The sequence below is a fragment of the Chanodichthys erythropterus genome, chromosome 19 (genome assembly GCF_024489055.1).
Source record: "Chanodichthys erythropterus isolate Z2021 chromosome 19, ASM2448905v1, whole genome shotgun sequence".
Lineage (NCBI taxonomy): Eukaryota > Metazoa > Chordata > Actinopteri > Cypriniformes > Xenocyprididae > Chanodichthys > Chanodichthys erythropterus.
The window spans coordinates 7,700,475-7,721,947 of NC_090239.1; the positions used below are offsets into that span (position 1 = coordinate 7,700,475).

A 21,473-nucleotide genomic window follows, 5' to 3' on the forward strand; every position below is an offset into this window, starting at 1 on the left:
CCTGCACCCTGGTATCGGCCGATACCCTGGGCTTATGTATCAGAATCGGTATCGGGAATGGAAAAGGAGTATCGGAACATTATTACAGCACTTGCATAACAGCGCTACTGTAAATAGATAGACATTTTGGTTATGGTTTGTTCCAAACTTCTAACTTTAAGTATTAAACATCTCTAATTCATTTGGTCTGAATCACTTAAAGGGATAGTTCACCCAAAAATGAACATTTTGTTATCATTTACTCACACTTATGTTGTCCCAAACCTGTATGACTGACTGTAATGTGTGTTGCCAATTATAATTTCATTTTGTTTTTAAGCATGCACTTTCTTACTGAACCACACGAGCTAAACTAATGTTTATATGGAGACGCAATTCACTAAAAATAATTTGATGCAGCTCATAGCATCGTTTTTTTTATACCTGATTTACTAGAGGAATTATGCAAATCAGGTTACAGCAGACACTGAATTAAAAATTCTGCTTAATGTAATTTGCACACCGCAATTCCCCATTTTGCAGGCCATTTCAGAGTGCTAAGTTTTGAAAGATTTAACAGACTTCCACAATACTTGCATACTATGCTGGGAATGTACAGTCACTCCATCAGTGCAGTCCAGGCAGTGTGCATCTGGATGTATGCCCAATTAAAATGCTTTTCTACATCATTCGATCATCATTAAGTGAATTACTGCTGCCATAATCAATACAATATATAAACAAACAATTTCTCTTCAATGAAATTCCACTTATTGCTTTTCATGGAAGGTAATAGTGTAATGTAATTTGCCCCAGGCATTTATAATCTGAGCCACGAAATACTTTTTTCATATTGCTGTTTTGTAACGTTTCTATAGACGTCTGTGATGCAGTGAGGTGGATTTAACAAATGCGCGAGAGCTGAGGACAGTTATAGGAACTCAAAAAGCCATTTAACCCACTCAGAACACTTCATCTTTTGTTTGTGTGTGCGCAGCCACTGAAGCCTGACCAGCATTTGCCCATCAACCAAATTATTATTATTTTTTCTTTCTTTCTTTTCTCATGTTGTGCGAGAATGAACAGATTTTGTTGTAAATTGAGCTGTAGATTGGTGAAGCTTGTCCAGCAGAAGTAGCATTTTTTTCTCTCTCCACGCTCCCCTGACTCTAGTTTCCCCTTGATGAGACAATTTCGTGCTGAGATGCTGCAACTGGGACTCTCTCTACACCGTCCCGGCTCCGCAGCTGCTCCTGTTGGCTGTGCTGCTCTCAGGGAAGCTCGATGCCTTTGTCAACTCAGACTCTGATCAGTTTTTAGCCTTTTCTATAGTGCTATTTTTCTATTTTTATTTTCCATTCATTGGTTTATTTGTACTATCTATCTATCTATCTATCTATCTATCTATCTATCTATCTATCTATCTATCTATCTATCTATCTATCTATCTATCTATCTATCTGTCTGTCATATCGTTCCATCCATCTGTCGTATCGTTCCATCCATCCGTCTGTCTATCCATCATCCATCCATCCACCAATCCGTCCATCCATCCATCCATCCATCCATCCGTCCGTCCGTCCGTCTGTCTGCAGTGTCATTCCATCCATCCGTCTATCCATCCATCTGTCTCTCCATCCATCCATCTGTTGTACCGTTCCATCCATCTGTCTGTCGTATTGTTCCATCCATCCATCCATCCATCTTTCTGTCTGTCTGTCTGTCTATCGTTCCATCCGTCTATCTATCTATCTATCTATCTATCTATCTATCTATCTATCTATCTATCTATCTATCTATCTATCTATCTATCTATCTATCTATCTATCTATCTATCTATCTATCTATCTATCTATCTATCTATCTCTCTGTCTGTCTGTCTGTCTGTCATATCTTTCCATCAATCCATCCATCTGTCGTATCGTTCCATCCATCTGTCTGTCCATCCATCCATCTGTCGTATCGTTCCATCCATCCACCAATCCATCCATCCATCCGTCTGTCTGCCGTGTCATTCCGTCCGTCCATCCATCCATCCATCTATCCGTCTGTCCATCCATTTGTCTGTAGTATCGTTCATCCATCCATCCATCCATCTATCCATCCGTCTCTCCATCCATCCATCTGTCTGTCGTATCGTTCATCCATCCATCCATCCATCCATCTGTTGTATCGTTCCATCCATCCATCCACCCATCCATCCATCCATCTTTCTGTCTGTCTGTCGTATCGTTCCATCCATCCATCTGTCTGTCATATCCATCCATCTGTCTGTCATATCGTTCATCCATCCATCCATCATCCATCCATCTGTCGTATCGTTCCATCCATCTTTCTGTCTGTCTGTCTGTCTGTCTGTCTATCGTTCCATCCGTCCGTCTGTCTGTCTGTCTGTCTGTCTGTCATATCCATCCATCCATCCATCCATCCATCCATCCATCCATCCATCCATCCATCCATCCATCCATCCATCCATCCATCCATCCATCTGTCCACCCATCTGTGTCTATCTGTCTGTCTGTCCCTCTGTCCATCATATATGTCAGTCTCTCTGTCGTTCTGTCTATCTATTGTTCTATCATATAGTGATTCTCAGATGAAATCCATAAAGTGACACTTCTGATGTCATGTCCCTTATCATCAGTTGGTGTGTCCCACAGCAGTCTTGTGTGGCGGAGACGTCACCCTCCCTTCATTACCTTCCTGCCTACAGGGAGCGAGAGAGCGGCTTGAAAGCAGTCATTTAACCGCAACAGCCATTAGTCTTTCATTATTGAATAGGAATGCAATTGAAAGGCCCTTTTCCACTGGCTGCATTTGATTTGTTGTGTTATTTGGGAGGGCTAATGTTGTGTATAATCAGAACCTCGGATGGTAAACACATTCCAGGAGCTGCTCCACTCCAAACAAGAGTTAAAGGAAAGGTGCTATTCTGTTTTTCTATTTAGTTTTCGTCCCCTGCATTCCGACCTATTCCACTAAAGAATTCGATTTAGATAAGAGGCCAATAGTCCTCAGCATTTGGATGACTGTTTCTCATTTGACACTCTCCTCTTCAAGTTTCTCTTTTCTAAAACATCATTTCTAACAGGATACCCTTAAATGCGTGGTAGTTGAGGTTTCAGGCAGCTCTCGTGACACACCGGCACAAACCAGTCCCTCCATAATAACAGTCATTTCCAGGGCAAGGTGTGTATTAGTGATGACAGGACACAAGTGACAGCATTTCTATAGTATGCAAACATGCCTCTGAAGAAAAAAATTATATTTATAATGTTGTTTTTTTTTTGATTTGACATAACTCATTTTAGGATTAAATATCTGCATTTCTCTTAGTAGCCTATATAATCACCATTTGCATATTGTGCATTCAGTGTGTTTGCATGCATGTCCTTTTCTGATTAAGGTCCAAGGAGACTGTCCTCCAAAAAAAAAACGACCCTACAGGTAGTTTTTCAAGCACCTTTAGTAGCACCTTTAGTTACGACCTATATTTACGTTTTGAAGTCATGTGCCCTCTAGTGGGCATAAAAATAATGACAGTGTCATGTTACGTCTGTCGTCATGAAATGACGTATGACTGTCATTACCAATCAAAATGCGTGTTCATTTACATGCAATGTGTGGACTTTTTACACCATTTCTCCTATTTCCATTTAGCAAAACTATTTTTTTTATTAATGACTACACCCACCCCCATCCCTAAACCTAACTTTAGTGATTTACAGTGCATACACACTTTATGAGCACATGTGTTCCCTGGGATCGAACCCACGATCACATGATCACATGATTGCATATTGTTATTGCAATGCTCTACCAATTGAGCTACACAAAGCCCAAAACATGATGCAGATAAAAGGGAACAATGCATTAAAATGAAAGTGTCCTGTTGTCGAAAGGGGGCACAATTTTAGCAAAAACTCCTATGGGTCGTATTTCATGAATTAAAATGAAAGTGTCCTGTTGTCGACAGGGGCGCCACTTTAGTAAACGCTCCTATGGGTCGTAATTCAGGGAAGTGACAAACAACCTATATGGTTGTATTGGTTGGAGAACATGTTGTCCTGTAATCATCATATTCTGAATAAATTCACATCCTATTCTGGGAATGTAGGAAGTGCTTTCTTGATACTTAATTTGAATAATTCTGTACAGTAATTTAATAAACTGATTTATCCCCTCCGACAACAGGAGCACAAAATGCAGGTCATGAGACTCTTTACCCATCTGTATATTATACATTTATGTGCTTTTCTAAAAATAAAATCTTTACTCTCTCAAAAAATTCTTCACAACCCCTTAGTCATACATCTACACGGATTGTGTAAGTGTAACGTAAATTCAACCATCTGCACCTGCAAACGCAATATGGTGATGTTAGCAAAATTCTGTGACAGATCTTTGGTGTTAAAAAATGCATACACAATCGGAATATGTATTCTGAATGTTTGTGCATTTAAACATTGTCAGTGAGGAGTTATTTGACTGAATCATACCATAAATAGATTGTAATATTCATGCTATCATTCCTGACCAAATGTCAAAGGTCATAGAGCTCTAGCAGATTTGATCCAAAGTAGCATTGCATCTATTTTTCATTGACATATACGGCTTACAGCAGTTTAGCAGGGATGGTTATGCTAAACGCTTAAGACACATGGGCTGGCTCAGGTTCCTGTTAGTGGGTGGTAAAATTGAGGTTTTATTTGAGGTCTGAATATATTTGACTAGTGTCAGAAAGGATTTCCTTTCAACAGACGCTGATGGCACCAGAGGGGCTACTTCTGTTTTTCTGCATCACAAAACTTGAAATATTGGCTGCAGCAATAGCGTTAGCTTTTGTTTGTTAGACAGGTGTTGCTCGCATGTGTGCCTGGGCATTTCCCTGGAAAATTCAAGCATATTCTTTTTGTCAGTTTTATTTGACCACCTGTATTCAGCTTGCGCTGTGTGTGTGCATGTACTAGATCTGCTTGTGTGTGTTCTGTCAGTATTTGTAAGTGTTCCCAGATATATTTACCATTCCAGTGTGCGTGCGATATTCACTCGAGATCCTATTTCCTCCAAAGGGACCGTGGCTTGTGCCGTGCGTATTTGTCTAAGTGTAATAGAGGTCATTGACTGTGGACCCTGCTGCTCCGTGGAGAGTGCCAAAAGAGCGCTGCACTGACAAATGCCATTCCACTCGCCATTGTGTACATATAGCTGTTATAGTGGGTCAGCAGATACACACATTTCAACACTGGAGCACACAAGTAAGCTGTCTTACTGTCTACTATCTAGGCAGCTCCCTTCTGACTGATTTGAAATGTTTTCATAGGCAGCAGGCTCGACTCAGTTGATTCCGTAAAATTTGACATTAGCATGTTGCTAAACTAGTATCCTAACAAGTAAGGCATCATCTAGCTGGTCTGTAGGGGTATATTTTGCAGGGGATATTCATGTAATTTATGTTATGGACATGAAATATTGATTTAGGTTTATCTGAGAAGAAAAAGAACAGAGTGCTACAAGGGCCGTGAAACCAGCACATCTGTCTGTTTGCTGGGTCGATGGCAAAGTCCCTTTAAGACAAGTCATTTCACTCGGCGGCCATCTTTGAAACGCCTCTCTGGAATGCAAGTGCAGCTTCTATCTCTTTGAATGGGGAAACATTAAATTCTCCAAAACTGTTCGCCAAGCTTACAATTAAATTTCATATTTGAAATCACCAATGAAATCGGACTAAGTCATTAATTGTGTTTATAAATGCTCAAATCATGACAAAAAAATTCATTTTTCAGGCTGGGCCAAGCTAATGCACATGCGCAGTCCTAAATATGATGACTTTACTAATCGGGGATTGGCTCTTTTATTTAGAAGGCGGGAATTATTCTGCCATATTGCGCATTGTGCTTTCTCCCATTCATAGTAATACGAGTGGACCGTCTTTTTATATATAAAGTCCTTGGTCGATGGTTATTTATGCAGTTTAGAAGTCATTGTACAAAGACTATATAACTTGACTATATAATGCCATGATTTACCCATCAGAATCAAGTATGATTTTGTAGTAAGATTTGTTTTAATTAATTACTTTTTTATCTGTACCTGTCAGTGCACTATTGTTCAAAAGGTTTGAGTCACTAAGATGGAGTCACTTGAAAGAAATTAATACTTTTATTCAGCAAGGACACATTAAATTGAGCAAAAGTTAAAGCAAAGACATTTAAAATGTAAAATATTTCTAATAAGTTCTGAATAAATCTATTAATCAAAGAATCCAAAGAATCAAAGCATCACACATCATGGTTTACATAAAAGTAAGAGATTAAACTGTAATAATATTTCACAGAGCAGTAGTAGACTTCTCTCAAAAACATTTTAAAAAATCACAGTGACCCCATACTAATCAACTTTTCTCTGTGCATTCTGGGATTGCTATATGATTCAGATTTTGGCTATAAGATGTATTTATGCTACCTACCTTTTGGAACAACCTTTGCATTGAGTGAACCTGTGTTGCCTTGTAACTCTGTAACGCTAAGTTGACAGCACACTAGGTCTTGGAACAGCCCTTTTTTATGCACACATACTGTATGAATTCTCTCAGAACTGCATTCTTGGGATTGCAGTAAGTGAATGTGGTACAGTAAATACCTTTGATGAGAAAACACAACTCAACAGTGATTCTAATTTCTCAGCTCTGTGATTCGACAAGAAACAGTCATTGATCACTGATTCCATGAAATCTTTTTACAAACACGTGTGGGGATACACACAAACACAGAGAGAGAGAGAGAGAGAGAGAGAAAGGCAGGAAAAGAGTGAAATAGGTCCAAAAAAAAGTAACTACGTTTTTGATGGTTGTTGATAGTTGCTAGGATGTTGCTACAGTATGCAGCTGCTAAGGTGTTCTGAGTTGTTTTGAGAGTGTTGCTAGGTTGCTAGGTAATTGCTTACTGTCTGTATGATGTTCTGGTATCATGGAATCAATCAGAACGGTAAAAGCATCGCTGCATCCAAAATTGAATACTTATAGTATGCAAAAAACAGTACCCAAAAAGAGTAGTATGTACGGAACATAGTATTCGAAAAACAGTAGGTTAAAAGAGAGGGGATTTATGAATAGAAGTGAAGCAGCGCAACCCGATCTCACAATCTCAAATCGTACATACTGAATTTGACGAGGAATTCATATGATTTTTGCTAAATCGTACATATTTTACGAGTTACCCAATTCGTACGAATGACCTACCCCAAACCCCGCCTCTAAACCTACCCGTCACCCAAATCATACGAATTTGTACGAGTGAGATCGTATAAATTCGTACGAATTGGTCGTGAGATAGCGTTGGCGCAACTGACGCTGGTAAGTCATGTGACAGTAACAACATGGTGGATGTAGTACAATTGAACTTTATTCATACAACCCTTATTCATACAATATTGAACAAACTTTTTTAACGGTTGTGAAAAGGTTAGTTCGTTCAAAAATGAAAATTCTGTCATTAATTACTCACCCTCCTGTCATTCCTTCGTTCATCATCAGAACACATATTGCAATATTTTTGATGAAATCTGATGGCTCAGTGAGGCCTCCATTGACAGCAAGATAATTAACACTTTCAGATGCCCAGAAAGCTACTAAAGACATATTTAAAACAGTTCATGTGAATTCAGTGGTTCAATCCTAATGTTATGAAGTGATGAGAATACTTTTTGTGCGCCAAAAAAACTAAATAATTAATTTATTTAACAATATTTAGTGATGGGCAATTTCAAAACACTGCTTCATGAAGCTTCAAAGCTTTATGAATCTTTTGTTTCGAATCAGTGGTTCGAAGTGTGTATCAAACTGCCAAAGTCACGCCCCCCAGTGGTGAACCATTGAAATTTCGAAACGTTTTGAAACACTTATGACGTAACAAAGCCTCATTTACTGAAATCACTTGACTTTGGCAGTTTGATACACACTCCGAACCACTGATTCGAAACAAAAGATTCGTAAAGCTTTGAAGCTTCATGAAGCAGTCTTTAGTAGCTTTCTAGGCATCTGAAAGTGTTGCTGTCAATGGAGGCCTCACTGAGTCATCGGATTTTATCGAAAATATCGTAATTTGTGTTCCGAAGATGAACGAAGGTCTTACGGGTGTGGAATGACATGAGGGTGAGTAATTAATGACAGAATTTTCAGTTTTGGGTGAACTAACCCTTGAAGTAAATACAAATGTAGTACCTACTCAGGCAGTAAGCGATTTCGGACGCAGTATATGTCTTTCCTCAATAAGGAATATGATTTATCATTCTTGTCCATAATATAGAATATCCCAAATTCAAATCCCCAAAATATAGAAAAATACAAAAACTGCACCATTCTGTTTTAATTTATCCCCATTCAATGTATATGCACTCTTCATTAGGGGGTACTTGAATTACGTCAGAATTCCTGATAAAAATGTCAGAATTACTTATGGGTGTCTGGGTTACATGTCCTTTGGCATTTATATAAGTTTATAATAATTTACCTCTGTCATATGTTGCCACCACATAAAACGGGTTCATAGGCTTCATCTTACGTTATATTTATCTGTGCCTTTCAGAAATATGTATATGTGCAGTATTTATGAGTATTGTGAGACATGTGCGATAATATTTATGCATGACCTTTTTCATGTGTGCACTGTCAGTCAGGAATTTGGTTGCATGTAGATCATATATTAGAGAGTGTGAATGTGCATAAGGAAATAACAATGTATGTGCATTTATAAATGTGTATGTGTGTGCATGTTCTTCACTGCCTCATTAGTTGGTCGGTCTGCTAGCTACGTCTTTATTCTCGTTTTATGTGCTCAGGTTTAGGGAATCACCTGAGATTAATTTGCAGTCTTGGGCCGCTCACTCCAATCCATAATTCAGCAGCAGTGTGGCTCTCTCCCTGACACCTGCCGCACCAGGACCCAGGCAGAGTGAAATATTCACTACAGATCATCACACCACAGCCGTTCGCCCTTATTAACCGGCCCCTTATCCGTCTGGAACGATGCATAGTGGGCCGAAAACGGGAGAAATTTGAGACCAAGTGTGTGCATGAGGAGATATTAAAATCAATCATCCGCACTTATGTCATCCCTCTATGTTGAGCTGCTCTAATCATACAGCAGTCATTAATCATTTCAGGAGGTTGATGTAATATCCTGTGACAGCCAGCTGCGCTCGAGCGTAATGTCTTTATCGTGCTGTTGTTAAGGTTTATCTTCAGGCGACGTGTAGGAATAGGATGAGGCTTTTGCTTTTTAATAAACCAAACTGTGCTGTTGAAATCCTTAGCGTAATATCGCTTATCAATTCAGTAAATGCAGAATCAGTCATTTCAATATTTTATGTGTTTTATCTTTATTGAAAGTGCTGAAGTGTTTGGATTGCTGTAATCGAGGCTTTAGGACTAAATTAGTTTTAAATATGCAGAAACTCATGAATATTTGTATTTGAGTTGTTTTGTTGATGATTTGGTTTGATAAAAGCTGTTCTGCAACACTCTGTGCACACATTGTATGTTATTGGTTATTTTTTATAGTCATCATTGCAGCTTTTGTTGGTAGGAAAGTGGAGAACAGATAATACATGATGGGAAAACATGATCCAGGCATGAGGCAAGCTGGACTCAAACTCATGTCGGCCACATGAGCACCACAACTCAATGTGTTTCAGAGTCGGTATTGTTAACAACCATTAAAAATCAGTAGAAAATTGGTAGAAATGTTGCCTGGAAATGGTCTGCAAAGTTACAAAGTGAGTTTGACTATCAGTAAACAATGTTTCTGAACTCCCTGAAACACCTAGTCTTGAGTTTTCTTCCAGGAATGTACACGTCACAGTATTCCTCATTTAAATAATTCCAGCCCAATCCATGCACAAAAAAGGGGCGTGGCCTGGTTGAGCTGTGTCAATAGTGTTTCAAAACTTGCGGTTACGGTAAGGGGTGTGACATTTTCGAAACACTCTCGAAGCAGTTGACCAAATCACAACACACTGGTCCAGCCAACCAATCAGAGCACGTTGCACTTTTCGGAATGGTTGGCTTGACAGAGATAGCAACTAAACTGTGCATAACTGACAGACTGGGAAGAGAGGTTCTGCAATAATGTCAAATATGTGTTTTTTGAACACTCAAGCATGAAAAACTATTCTAGTAGATCCCAAAAACAAAATCAAGACTTTGAAAAATGGTCTTAAAGGATTAGTCCACTTTAAAATGAAAATTACCCCAAGCTTTACTCACCCTCAAGCCATCCTAGGTGCATATGACTTCCTTCTTTCTGATGAACACAATCGGAGTAATATTAATAAATATCCTGACGCATCCAATCTTTATAATGGCAGTGAATGGAACCAACGATATGAAGCTGAAGAAAGTGCATCCATCCATCATAAACACCATCCATCCATCCATCATCATAAATGTACTCCACACGGCTCCAAGGGGTTAATAAAGGCCTTCTGAAGCAAAGCAATGTGTTTGTGTAAGAAAAATATCCATATTTAACACGTTATAAAGTAAAATATCCAGCTTCCACCAGACTGCCTTCCATTTTCAACTTACAAAAAAAGCATAACTGAAGCATAAATTGAATATGGAAGGTGTAGGCCATAGTGTAAGCATTTTGATCTGTGAGAGGCATTGAATATATGTTTCACTTGCAAATGCTGTTTATTGTTGACCTCAACTACAGTGCTGGTCTCAGAAAACTCATGGATCGATAGAGGCTGGTACCTAAAGAACTAGCTCTTTCTGACTGTACCACCACATCCACAACGGTTTGATGGAAAGCATAAATGGGGAAAAAAATAGACCACATTTATTTTTAACCACATTAATACTCCAGAACTCCAGCTTGAAGCAGATTTTGATATAAGAAAGTATAGATAGTGACTTAAAACTTAAATAACAATTATGTTATAGTTCGATTTAAGTGTGTAGTATAAGAATATATACAATTACAGGCCCATCAATTGTTCTCTTAGAGTTGTAAAGCCAAGAGAGAATGAAAGATGAGTGAAAGATCTGTCAGTTTTACCTCAAAATATGCTGACTTTATTAGTAAGCATCTGCAGCCTTGTGCAATAGCAGCTCTGGGGCTCCGGCACACATTTGGTATTCCTACAGTGAGATGGTCAGATTCCTATTAGCATTCCACACCCTGGAGGACTCGAGCAGGGGAATGTGGGGGCCAGTTCATGGCAGCCATGCAGAACGAACATTTCTTCCTCAATTGTCCAGCACATAGTCATAATGAGAAAACATTGATTGTAAACAAAGGAGGCACAGTAATTGGGACTCCATGGGGTAAGTGCCAGGACACGGCCCAGTGGACAGCAGTGGGCGGTCAGGTGGAGATGGCTGCTTATTCAAAGTGAGATGCATGAACGTACTGCTAAAGATGAGAATCTATGGTTACATATGTAATACAATAGACAAAACAATATATACACACTGTTGGTAAGACAGAGACTTAAGAGAAGTCTCTTATGCTAACCAAGGGAATAAGAAAAATAAAAAAAACTGTATTAGATTTATAATATTTCTGGTTCCCTATACTTGTTAACTCTTTATTTAGCATGTTTATTTCAAAGTACTTGAACTGTAAGGGCTTAATGAAAAGATGGAAGATAATGGTAATATTTCTGTTTTTATGAAAAAACGTCTTCCATCACAGCAGCTGTTGCATATTCCAGACGGCAGAAAAGGTTTATGTGATATTTATGAAGCAAAGATTTTTTTTTTTTAATTTATGAGATGGTTTATCTGAAGGTGAAATGGCAGATGGAGAAATTAAGTTTCTTTGTTCATTATACCTCAATGAGTCATAATCAATGACTATGAAAAACAACAACATCAAAAAAAGAAACATTCAGAATTCTGTCATGTTTTTAAAGACATTTGTCTTTGTGTATATGAATAGGCCTAATGAGATGACAGTAAATTAGCACTCTACAGTGTCTCTGAAACATCCACTGGGAAATTTTCAAGTAAATATCAGCTTTTCAAGCACGGCACTGAACATTTGGTGTGTAGTTGTGGTGATATTACTGATGGAGTGTTATAAATCAGCGTTTGAGTGTGATGTCTGACAGTTGGAGATTTTTGACCATGATTCTGCTTGTTGTTTTCTCACAGAGCTATTACTCTGGACAATACGCTGGTCATCCTGTCCACCGTGGCTCCAGATGCCGGAAGATACTACGTACAAGCCGTAAATGACAAGAACGGCGAAAACAAAACAGGCCAGCCCATAACGCTGTCCGTAGAAAGTAAGTGTGTAGAGATTTGGACACACACATCCACAAAGTTATATTTGGACTATCTCCTATAGACTTCTGTTGTAAAATTAAGCTAATTTTAATTATTACATATTTTTAATGATTATATTACAAATGCTGCATATATATATATATATATATATATATATATGTATATGTATATATATATATATGTATATGTATATGTATATGTATATATATATATGTATGTATATATGTATATGTATATGCAGCATTTGTAATATAATCACTTTATTCCATATTTAATAGTAACATTCATAAAAGTTGTTGTGCTTTTTAAGAAATGAAAACTGAAATTAATTGATTTATTTTTTATTTTTTTTATTAAATATTTGGTTATAACCTATTTATTTATTTTTATTCCGCTATGTGTAATTTTTAAACCTGGCCTTTATTATACAGTGAAAGATGAAATATATATTTTTATGTCTCATTTTTATGTGAAAAAATGAAAGCTTTTGTGTATCCACTCCACGAGTCTTGGCTTTTCCATTTTAGACATGCCGGTTTATATGAACATATAAACCTGTGAACAACAGGCTACAGACAAACACATATTTGTCTTCTGTGACAGTGCTTTGTTTTCACTCTCACAGCTTCTCCGAATTCCAGAGCGAGAATATTGACAGTTATGGATTGTACTTTGTAAGAGTTTTTGGTGTATCAGATTCTCTCTGCAAACCAGGATATGATATTTTTGAGTCTAATAGCAGCAACTAAAGAATGGTGCGGCAACAGCGAGGAGATTAGAGATTATGGGTGGGAGGTGTGTTTGTGTGTGTGTGTGTGTGTGTGTGTGTGTGTGTGTATAGAGGACAGTCCTACCCAGAAGCTGTAGTTGAGTATCAGTGCTTTACAGAAGACCGTCTCTGACAGAACTCTGCACACACACACTCTTTCTCACACATATACAAGCGTAGCTGCCAGGAGAGCAGAGATATAAGTTCCTGTTCCAAACACAAACCTGTCACACTTGCTGTAACACGTACAATACATCGGCTGGCACTTCCTACATCTGGACACACTCACACCTGAAGATGACAGATCAGAGTTCTATTAAAAACACTCACTCGATAATGTCCTTTACCTGTGTGTCATAACACACTTGTTCAAGCTCAATTCGTTTTCTCATTTTCACATTTCTCTTCTGCTGTAGATGTTGGTGGTCCAGCAGACCCCATCGCACCCACCATTGTCATCCCGCCGAGGAACACCAGCGTCATCTCCGGCACCTCTGAGGTCACCATGGAGTGTGTGGCCAATGCTAGGTGACAACCTCTGATTCTTTCACAGTTTGAATGACAGGAAAATTATTTTAATTACGGTGATTACAAGACGAGCAGTGGATTGAGGTCTGTCATACTTTTTATTCTTTTCTCAACACTTTTCTGTAATTATTTCAGGTGAAGTACAGACTCTATTGAGTCTTGTAAAAAATGGTTGTAAAGTGCAATGGTAAATAATGTAAAAAATCTGTTAAATGGCTAACGGTAAGTCCTTTTATTTTATACGGTGAAAAACTGGGCATTTCATGCTATTTTATAGTAAATATACTCTTAAATATACAGTTTTAATTGTGTGAAATGTCTTACCCCATAGACTTTCAGAGTAAATGCTTATTTATAATAACATTTTCTTTTTTTCAAACTGAAAAAAACATATCATAGATGGTGCTTTGATAGTGCAGAACTGTATTAAGTTGGAAAAGCCAAAGTTTTAATGGTTGACAGTTACTCTTCCTGTTTCTTTCCCTCTCATTTTAATTCTCTATCAGGCCATTAATAAAGCTGAGCATCAGTTGGAAGAAGGACGGCGTTCTGATGAGGAGTGGACTGAGCGATTTTAACCGTAGACTGACGGTGTTGAGTCCAGTGGTCAGTGACTCTGGCTTCTACGAGTGTGAAGCTGTCCTCCGTAGCAGCAGCGTTCCCTCTGTCAGCGCTGGAGCGTACCTGCATGTGCTTGGTAATAAACACACATATGACTGTATACAGCTTTGTGTGATAGATAAACTAGTGCACTAGTGCATTTGTGATTATTAAATGACATTTTAAGTACATTTTTTCTTCTGTTCTGAAGTCCACTTCTATTGTTACTCAAGGTCTCTTGCACCAAAAATAGTTTTAACTCTTTGATTCATCCTCTTTAAATGAACAAGCTGTTTTTGCAACTGTACCTTTAAGACTATATTTAAATGTCATCTGTTTTGACTGGCTATCCTCAGCATATCATTAGTACTTGTATCACTAATTTCTTCATCAATTATGATGTAATTTTTGCTAGGTTACTAATATTCTGCTTATTTTAATCAGTGTGCTGAGTCAACATCTTAAATTCAGCAAAAAAAATCTATATTTGATGAGCAGCAGTGGGCATGTTGAAACTAATGAGCATGTGCAAGAGCAAAGGAATTTTGCACAACCGTTCACTGATTCGCTCTTCAAAGCCAACTGAACAGAAAGTCCCCAAAAAGACGTTGCAGAAAAGCTTGAGTTGGGTGACATTTCAGTCCTAGTGTGCCTGTAGCTCAACTGACACTAGCAACGTCAAGGTCTTGGGTTTGATATCTAGTAAAATAAATACAGATAAAATATACACTACCATTCCAATATTTAGTATTTTGGTAACACTTTAGTATAGGGAACACATATAAACTATTAACTACGACTTTTCCCTCAATAAACTCCAAATGTACTGCTTATTAATAGTTAGTAAGGTAGTTGTTAAGTTTAGGTATTTGGTAGGATTAGGAATCTAGAATAAGGTCATGCAGAATAAGTCATTAATGTGTGCTTAATAAGTACTAATAAATAGCCAATATTCAAGTAATATGCATGCTAATAAGCAACTAGTTAAAAGACCCTAAAATACCGGTATTTTTTTAAAGAATACTTTTATTCAGAAAGAATGTAATTTAAAAGAAGACATTTTACTGCATTAAAAACATTTATAATATTGCAAAAAATATTTATATTTCAAATGTTGTTCTTTTGAAGAATCCTGAAAAAAAAACAAGTATCACGGTTTCCACAAAGATATGAAGCAGCACAACTGTTATCAACATTGATAATAATAAGAAATGTTTCTTGAACAGCAAATCAGCATATTAGAATGATTTCTGAAGGATCATGTGACACTGAAGACTGGAGTAATGATGCTGAAAATTCAGCTTTGCTAACACAGGAATAAATTGCTTTTTAGAATGCAGATATTTTATATTGCAATAGTATATCACAATATTACTGTTTTAGTGTATTTTTGATTAAAAAAAAAACACAATAGACTTCTTTACTTAAAAAAAAAATTCTTACCAACCCTAAGCTTTTGAACAATAGTGTATATAGCGGTACTCTATCTATATATACGTTGCTTTGAATAAAAGTGACACATATAGTATTCTTGTCAAAATCACAATTTTCGAAACTCTTCTTAAGGCAAATAGTCATTTTAAATGCAACTAGGCAGGCACTATTTAGTCTCCTTTAAGGTCATTTTTCTATTTCTGTCTCCACTGTAAAGTCTGTTGTTAGAGTAAAACCAAAAAGCCTGAACAGGATGTTCTCAAAAATCCAACAACAGTCCTATTTATTTGAAAATGCTCATTCTTGCTTCCTGTGCCTTTGTCTGTTGTTGTTTTTTTTTCTTTCCCCAAAGTGCACATGTGGAGGTCAAAACCCTCTATCTCTCTCTCTCTCTCTCTCTCCCGCAGAACCGCCTCAGTTTGTAAAGGAACCAGAGAAACACATCACAGCTGAGATGGAGAAAGTGGTGGACATTCCCTGCCAGGCCAGAGGTGAGACACCTGACATCTCATCCTAAAGAGGTTTTTCGAGCACAAAGTAATTTTTTCTATCCTTACTGACAGCAACATGCTGCACAAAGCATCCACAGCAAAAACAGAACAAGAGGTTTAATTTACAGCTGTATGGAACATGATTTTGGATCAATGAGATTCTACTGTGGGCGGAGCTACTAAATAAAGTAGTTTGAATTGCAGATAGTTAAAAAATTTTCAGATTAACATGGAAAAGTTGTTTATTTATATATATATATATATATATATATATATATATATATATATATATATATATATATATATATTCATTATGATTAAAAATATATATATTTTTTTTTTCATTATGATTAAATAATTCATTTTTATATAATTAATTAAATAGAATAAATAATCAATTATAATGACTTTATATTCATAATATTAAATATTATAGTCAATATATATATATTTTTAAATATTTTATTCTATTTAATTTATTTTAATATATATATTATATTATTAAGGTTTTTTTTTTCATATTTATCATTCAGCTTTATCTATACCTATTCATGTCAGGTGTCCCTCAGCCTGATATCGTGTGGTACAAGGACGCAGTACCCATAAGCCCTGTGAAGACCCCGCGCTACAGAGTGCTGGCAGGGGGTAGTCTCCAGGTTAATGGCCTTCTGCCTGATGACACCGGAATGTTCCAGTGCTTCGCCCGCAACCAGGCCGGAGAGGTGCAGACCAACACCTATCTCGCTGTTACGAGTGAGTTCATCCATCCGCCCCTCTCTCCGGATTACACCTTTCCTCTTTCTGCCTCTCGTGCTCTCATACACTGATGCACAAATACATGTGGACATTTATTTCCTCTGCTTCTCTCTGTCTGTCTCTTTCTCTTGCAATCAGAAAGGCTTTTGCCATACCAACAATGCCTTTCTTTCTTCCAGTCTTCATTTTCTCTTGTGCTGCTGATATGCTTTTTTGTTGCTGTGCTAAGGCTGTGATTAATACCCTGTTGTGAGGAAGAGTTAGTGAGAGAGAGAGACCGACAGAGAGACAGGGAGAGATAAAGAGGGCTTTTATAGAGGACTGACTGAGCTTATCTTGCCGCTCAGGGACACATAGAGCTCGCTAAAAAGCTAAACACCAAATCTAGCTAATATTTACCTCTGCTTACAATGAACATTGGGTATGGACGGTACTGAAGTTAAAGGGATCGTTTATCCAAAATGAAAATCTTGTCATCATTTACATAACATTTATGTCATTCCAAACCTGTATGATTTACTTCCTCATGTGGAGAACAAAAGAAATGTCTCAGTGTTGTTTTGGACCCCATTTGACTTTGTTTGAACAAAAACACTTCTTCAAAGTATCATCTTTTGTGTTCCCCAGAAAAAAGTAAGTCATACAGGTTTGGAACAATATAAGGTTATGTAAATTTTTGGGTGAACTATCTCTTTAAAGGGGTCATGAACTGCATTGTTTTATTGTTTTATAATGCTTCCTGGGGTGCACTTATAATGTTAGTATGCTTTTTACATCAACAATTGTCATAATTTAGAAATAAAGGGCATTTTTCCTACCCTTATTTTAGCCCTCTTATTTAAATGCTCTGTTTTAAGGGGCGTGTCTTCTGTGAGACTTCAGTGTACGCCCACTGCTGTGATTGGCTAACATCTTTGCATATGAAATGGCTAAGTATTACTCTCTTGAAAACTTTTATCATGTTTTTACTATTACAGCTCTCAAGGTTAACTAATCGTGATAAGTGTTGACCGCATTACATTTAGATCTATGGCATTATATTTAGATTGTGGCATGAAAGGTTGCAGTGATGAACATTGTTGTAGACAGTCACAGACATGTTGTTGAGCGCATGAAAACAGTGATCTCGTCATTGCAACTCAATTTCTGCATACTAACAAATGCTTTCAACACAACTAACAGTGCAAACATGATGTAACTAAGAGATTTGTTTAATAAAACTTGCACTGTTATATTGACAGCTTCAGCGCACGCTGTTTGATTGACAGCTCCTGCGATTGTAAAGGGAGCGTTCTTTGATAGCTTTCTTTATATAATTTAATCACTTTTAAATAACAGATTATTTTCATCCTACTAAGAGAAACAATGTGAACTTGACCGTTTAGTCACTGGTTTGATTTACTGACACATAGACAAAGAACATCTGACTGTACATGAATCATTACATATCAGATCAGGCATTTGAATTAACACAGTTAGTTACGTTGTTGAATATTGTAAAAGTCTGTTTGCAAAGCCTGTGCTGAAATGCAATTAATTTCCCAAAGAATCCACAGTGAAATACTGAATACAAATAAATAAAGCTCAACTGAGACATTGTTGAAAATAAATAACCATATTCCTAGCATTAGGATCCTTTGAAAGTTAATGTTATTTTTAGTCCTGTATCGCTCTTATCTCCTCGTCATCTCACTAACATGCCAGTGGGCGGGGCTAACGTTGCAATAAAATAGGCGTTGATTTCTTATGCGGAGGCGGCGTTTCACCTGTCATAGACGAGTCGTTCATTGGGGCTGGTTTCAATAAAAGCTTTTATCGGACTAACAAGGTTTAGTTTTCAGTTCTGAAACTTACAGGATATTCTTATAGTTCAATGTTCTCTTATATGTTAAAAGCTCAAGGAAAAGTTGATTTCTCGATTCATAACCCCTTTAAGTATTAGCCTTCCCTTTCCCTTATCAACCAGGCTGTAAAGAACTGTTTGTACGCCCACCTCCAAAATCCCAATTTATCATGCCTGTCTACATTTCCCAGTGAATTGTTTTTCTTCTGTTGTTCAACTTTTCGTTTCATACCTGCTTTCATTCCGTTGTTTTCTTTACTTGTTTGGTTTCTAAGCCAAGCTTTGATCCGTGTGAATCGAGTTTTGTGTGATTTTCCCAGCGCTTACGAATGCGAGGAAGTGTTTGAACGTGTGTGTGTGCCGTTGTACGTCTTTGTTTCTCATGCAGGTGTGCTCCTCTCACAGGTATAGCTCCGAACATCACAGCAGGACCATCCGACAGCACTGTGATTGACGGCATGTCAGTTATCCTGCACTGTGAGACCTCAGGAGCGCCCCGTCCTGCCATCACCTGGCAGAAAGGTGAAGAACACATCCCTCATTGTCTACTCTCAAGCATTTCCAAAGAACCACTACAAAGTGTCAGTTTCCAGGCTGCACTTCACCCCAGTGCCTCTCTGTTCCTCTGTTTTACCTGCTCTGCCTGGTTATTTTCTGACATTATATTTACTGTTTTGCTGCAATGCCGTCTTCACATATTATACTGTTCAGATGTCATCAGACATTAAAATGATTGTGTGATTTGACATTGGCTACAATTATGTACATTTTGTTTTATATATGCACAATGTAAAAACAGCAATATTGTGAAATATTATTACAATTTTAATAACCGTTTTGTATTTTAATATATTTTATAATGTAATTTATTGCAGTGATGGCAAAGCTGAATTGTCAGCATCATTACTCCAGTCTTCAGTGTCACATGATCCTTCAGAAATCATTCTAAATGCTGATTTGGTTGTCAACTTTTATCAATTATCATTGTTGCTCATTTATTAATAATTGGTCATTTCAATGTTGAAAATAGGTTTTTGCTGCTTAATATTTTTGTGTAAACTGGGATATTTTTATTTATTTTTATTATTAAATGAATAGAAAGTTCAATGAATAGCATTTATTTGAAATACATATAAATCGTTTATAACATTATACATGTCTTTACTGTCACTTTTAGTCAATTTTAAAAGTGTAATTAATTTTAGTAATATTAATTGAGCATACTTTTTTTTTTAATGCTTCCCCAAAATTTTTATTTTTAATGCATCATGGTTTCCACAAAATTATTAATTGTTTCCAGCATTGATAATAAGAAATGTTTCTTGAGCAGCATATTAGAATGATTTCTGAAGGATCATGTGACACTGAAGACTGGAGTAATGATGCTGAAAATTCAGCATTTCCATCACAGGAATAAATTACATTTTAAAATATATTTAAATAGAAAAGTTGTTTAAATTGTAATACATTTTCACAATATGGTTTTACTGCATTTTTGATTAAATAAATGCAGCTTTGGTGAGCATAAGAGACATCTTTCAGAAACATTATTATTCCAAACTTTTGTATATTAAAGAAATAATCCACTCCTGGTTGTACATTACTGTGATTTTACCACAGTAAAAGGATGTTGTTAGGCATGACACAAACACACGTAATAACAACTTTCTTTAATATCCAAACTGCTCATTAAAAATCATTGTAGAAGCTACAAGTACATTTTTAACCAGAACCATCAGAAATGTACTATAGATATTGGTTGCCACAAAATTATGATTCTGTAAGGAAACAATTGTATGGAAGACTGACAAATTAGAGGAGCATGTCCATCCCCAGAACCGTGCTTTACGTTTCACGTTGGAGCAGAAGGAAAGAAAACAAGCTTGCTTGTGGCTTTAAAGGATTAGTTCACCCAAAAATGAAAGTTCTGTCATTGTTTACTCATCCTTCTGTTGTTCCAAACCCATAAGACTTTTTCCGTGGATCGCAAAAGAAGTTTTAAAGAATTGTTTTGGTCCCTCTTGTCCATAAAATTAGAATAAATGGAAACCAAGGCTGTCAAGCTTGAAAAAGGATGCAATAGCAGTATAAAATGTAGTCTATATGCCTCTCACACATTATTCCAAGTCCTCTGATACCATACAATAGCTTTGTGTGAGCTGCATACCCACATTTATAACTTTTTTCCATTAAAAAATCTTGACATTTGCCATGGTTGTACTTTGTGTGTTTGTGAAAGAGTAGCAATGTCTGATTCAAATCTTTTCAATGAATTGGTCACATCTCATTGAAAGAGAAGGTTACAGGTGCATAATGACTTAACTTTCAGTCAGTTTCTCACACAAAACTATTGTATATGACTTCTGAAGACTTAGAATATAGAACATGAGTCATATTGACCTTTATTATACTTTTATGGTGCTTTTTATGTCCTTTCTGAGGCTTAAAACCTTCAGTACCCATAGGGACTAATTGCATGGAAAGAAACAACCAGTATAATTCGCCTTTTGTGTTCCACAAAACATAGAAAGTCGTACAGGTTTGGAACGACATGAGTCGTAAATACTTTACCAGAGCTGTATTTGGGTTCAAACTAACAGTAGAATGTGTATCATAAATGCAGGTTCAATAAAGTAATATAATATAATATAATATAATATAATATAATATAATATAATATAATATAATATAATATAATATAATATAATATAATATAATATAATATAATATAATATAATATAATATAATAATTATATCTAACATAAAAGTTGTTTACAT

The 21,473-nt window shown here is 36.7% G+C and overlaps 1 protein-coding gene across 11 annotated transcripts in view; it reads left to right on the forward strand.

Annotated features, from left to right (window-relative positions):
* Positions 1-21,473, forward strand: part of sdk2b (sidekick cell adhesion molecule 2b) — a 387,802-nt gene that overhangs the window by 281,366 nt on the left and 84,963 nt on the right. For 9 of the 11 annotated variants that reach the window (XM_067368564.1, XM_067368569.1, XM_067368568.1 and 6 more), the window contains 6 exons: positions 12,140-12,273; positions 13,460-13,571; positions 14,078-14,268; positions 16,013-16,096; positions 16,655-16,849; positions 19,101-19,217. In XM_067368564.1, the coding sequence (XP_067224665.1) occupies positions 12,140-12,273; positions 13,460-13,571; positions 14,078-14,268; positions 16,013-16,096; positions 16,655-16,849; positions 19,101-19,217 (833 nt within the window). Of the gene's footprint in view, positions 1-12,139; positions 12,274-13,459; positions 13,572-14,077; positions 14,269-16,012; positions 16,097-16,654; positions 16,850-17,709; positions 19,218-21,473 lie in introns of those variants that run through there. The other 2 variants (XM_067368573.1, XM_067368574.1) reach the window with 2 other exon arrangements.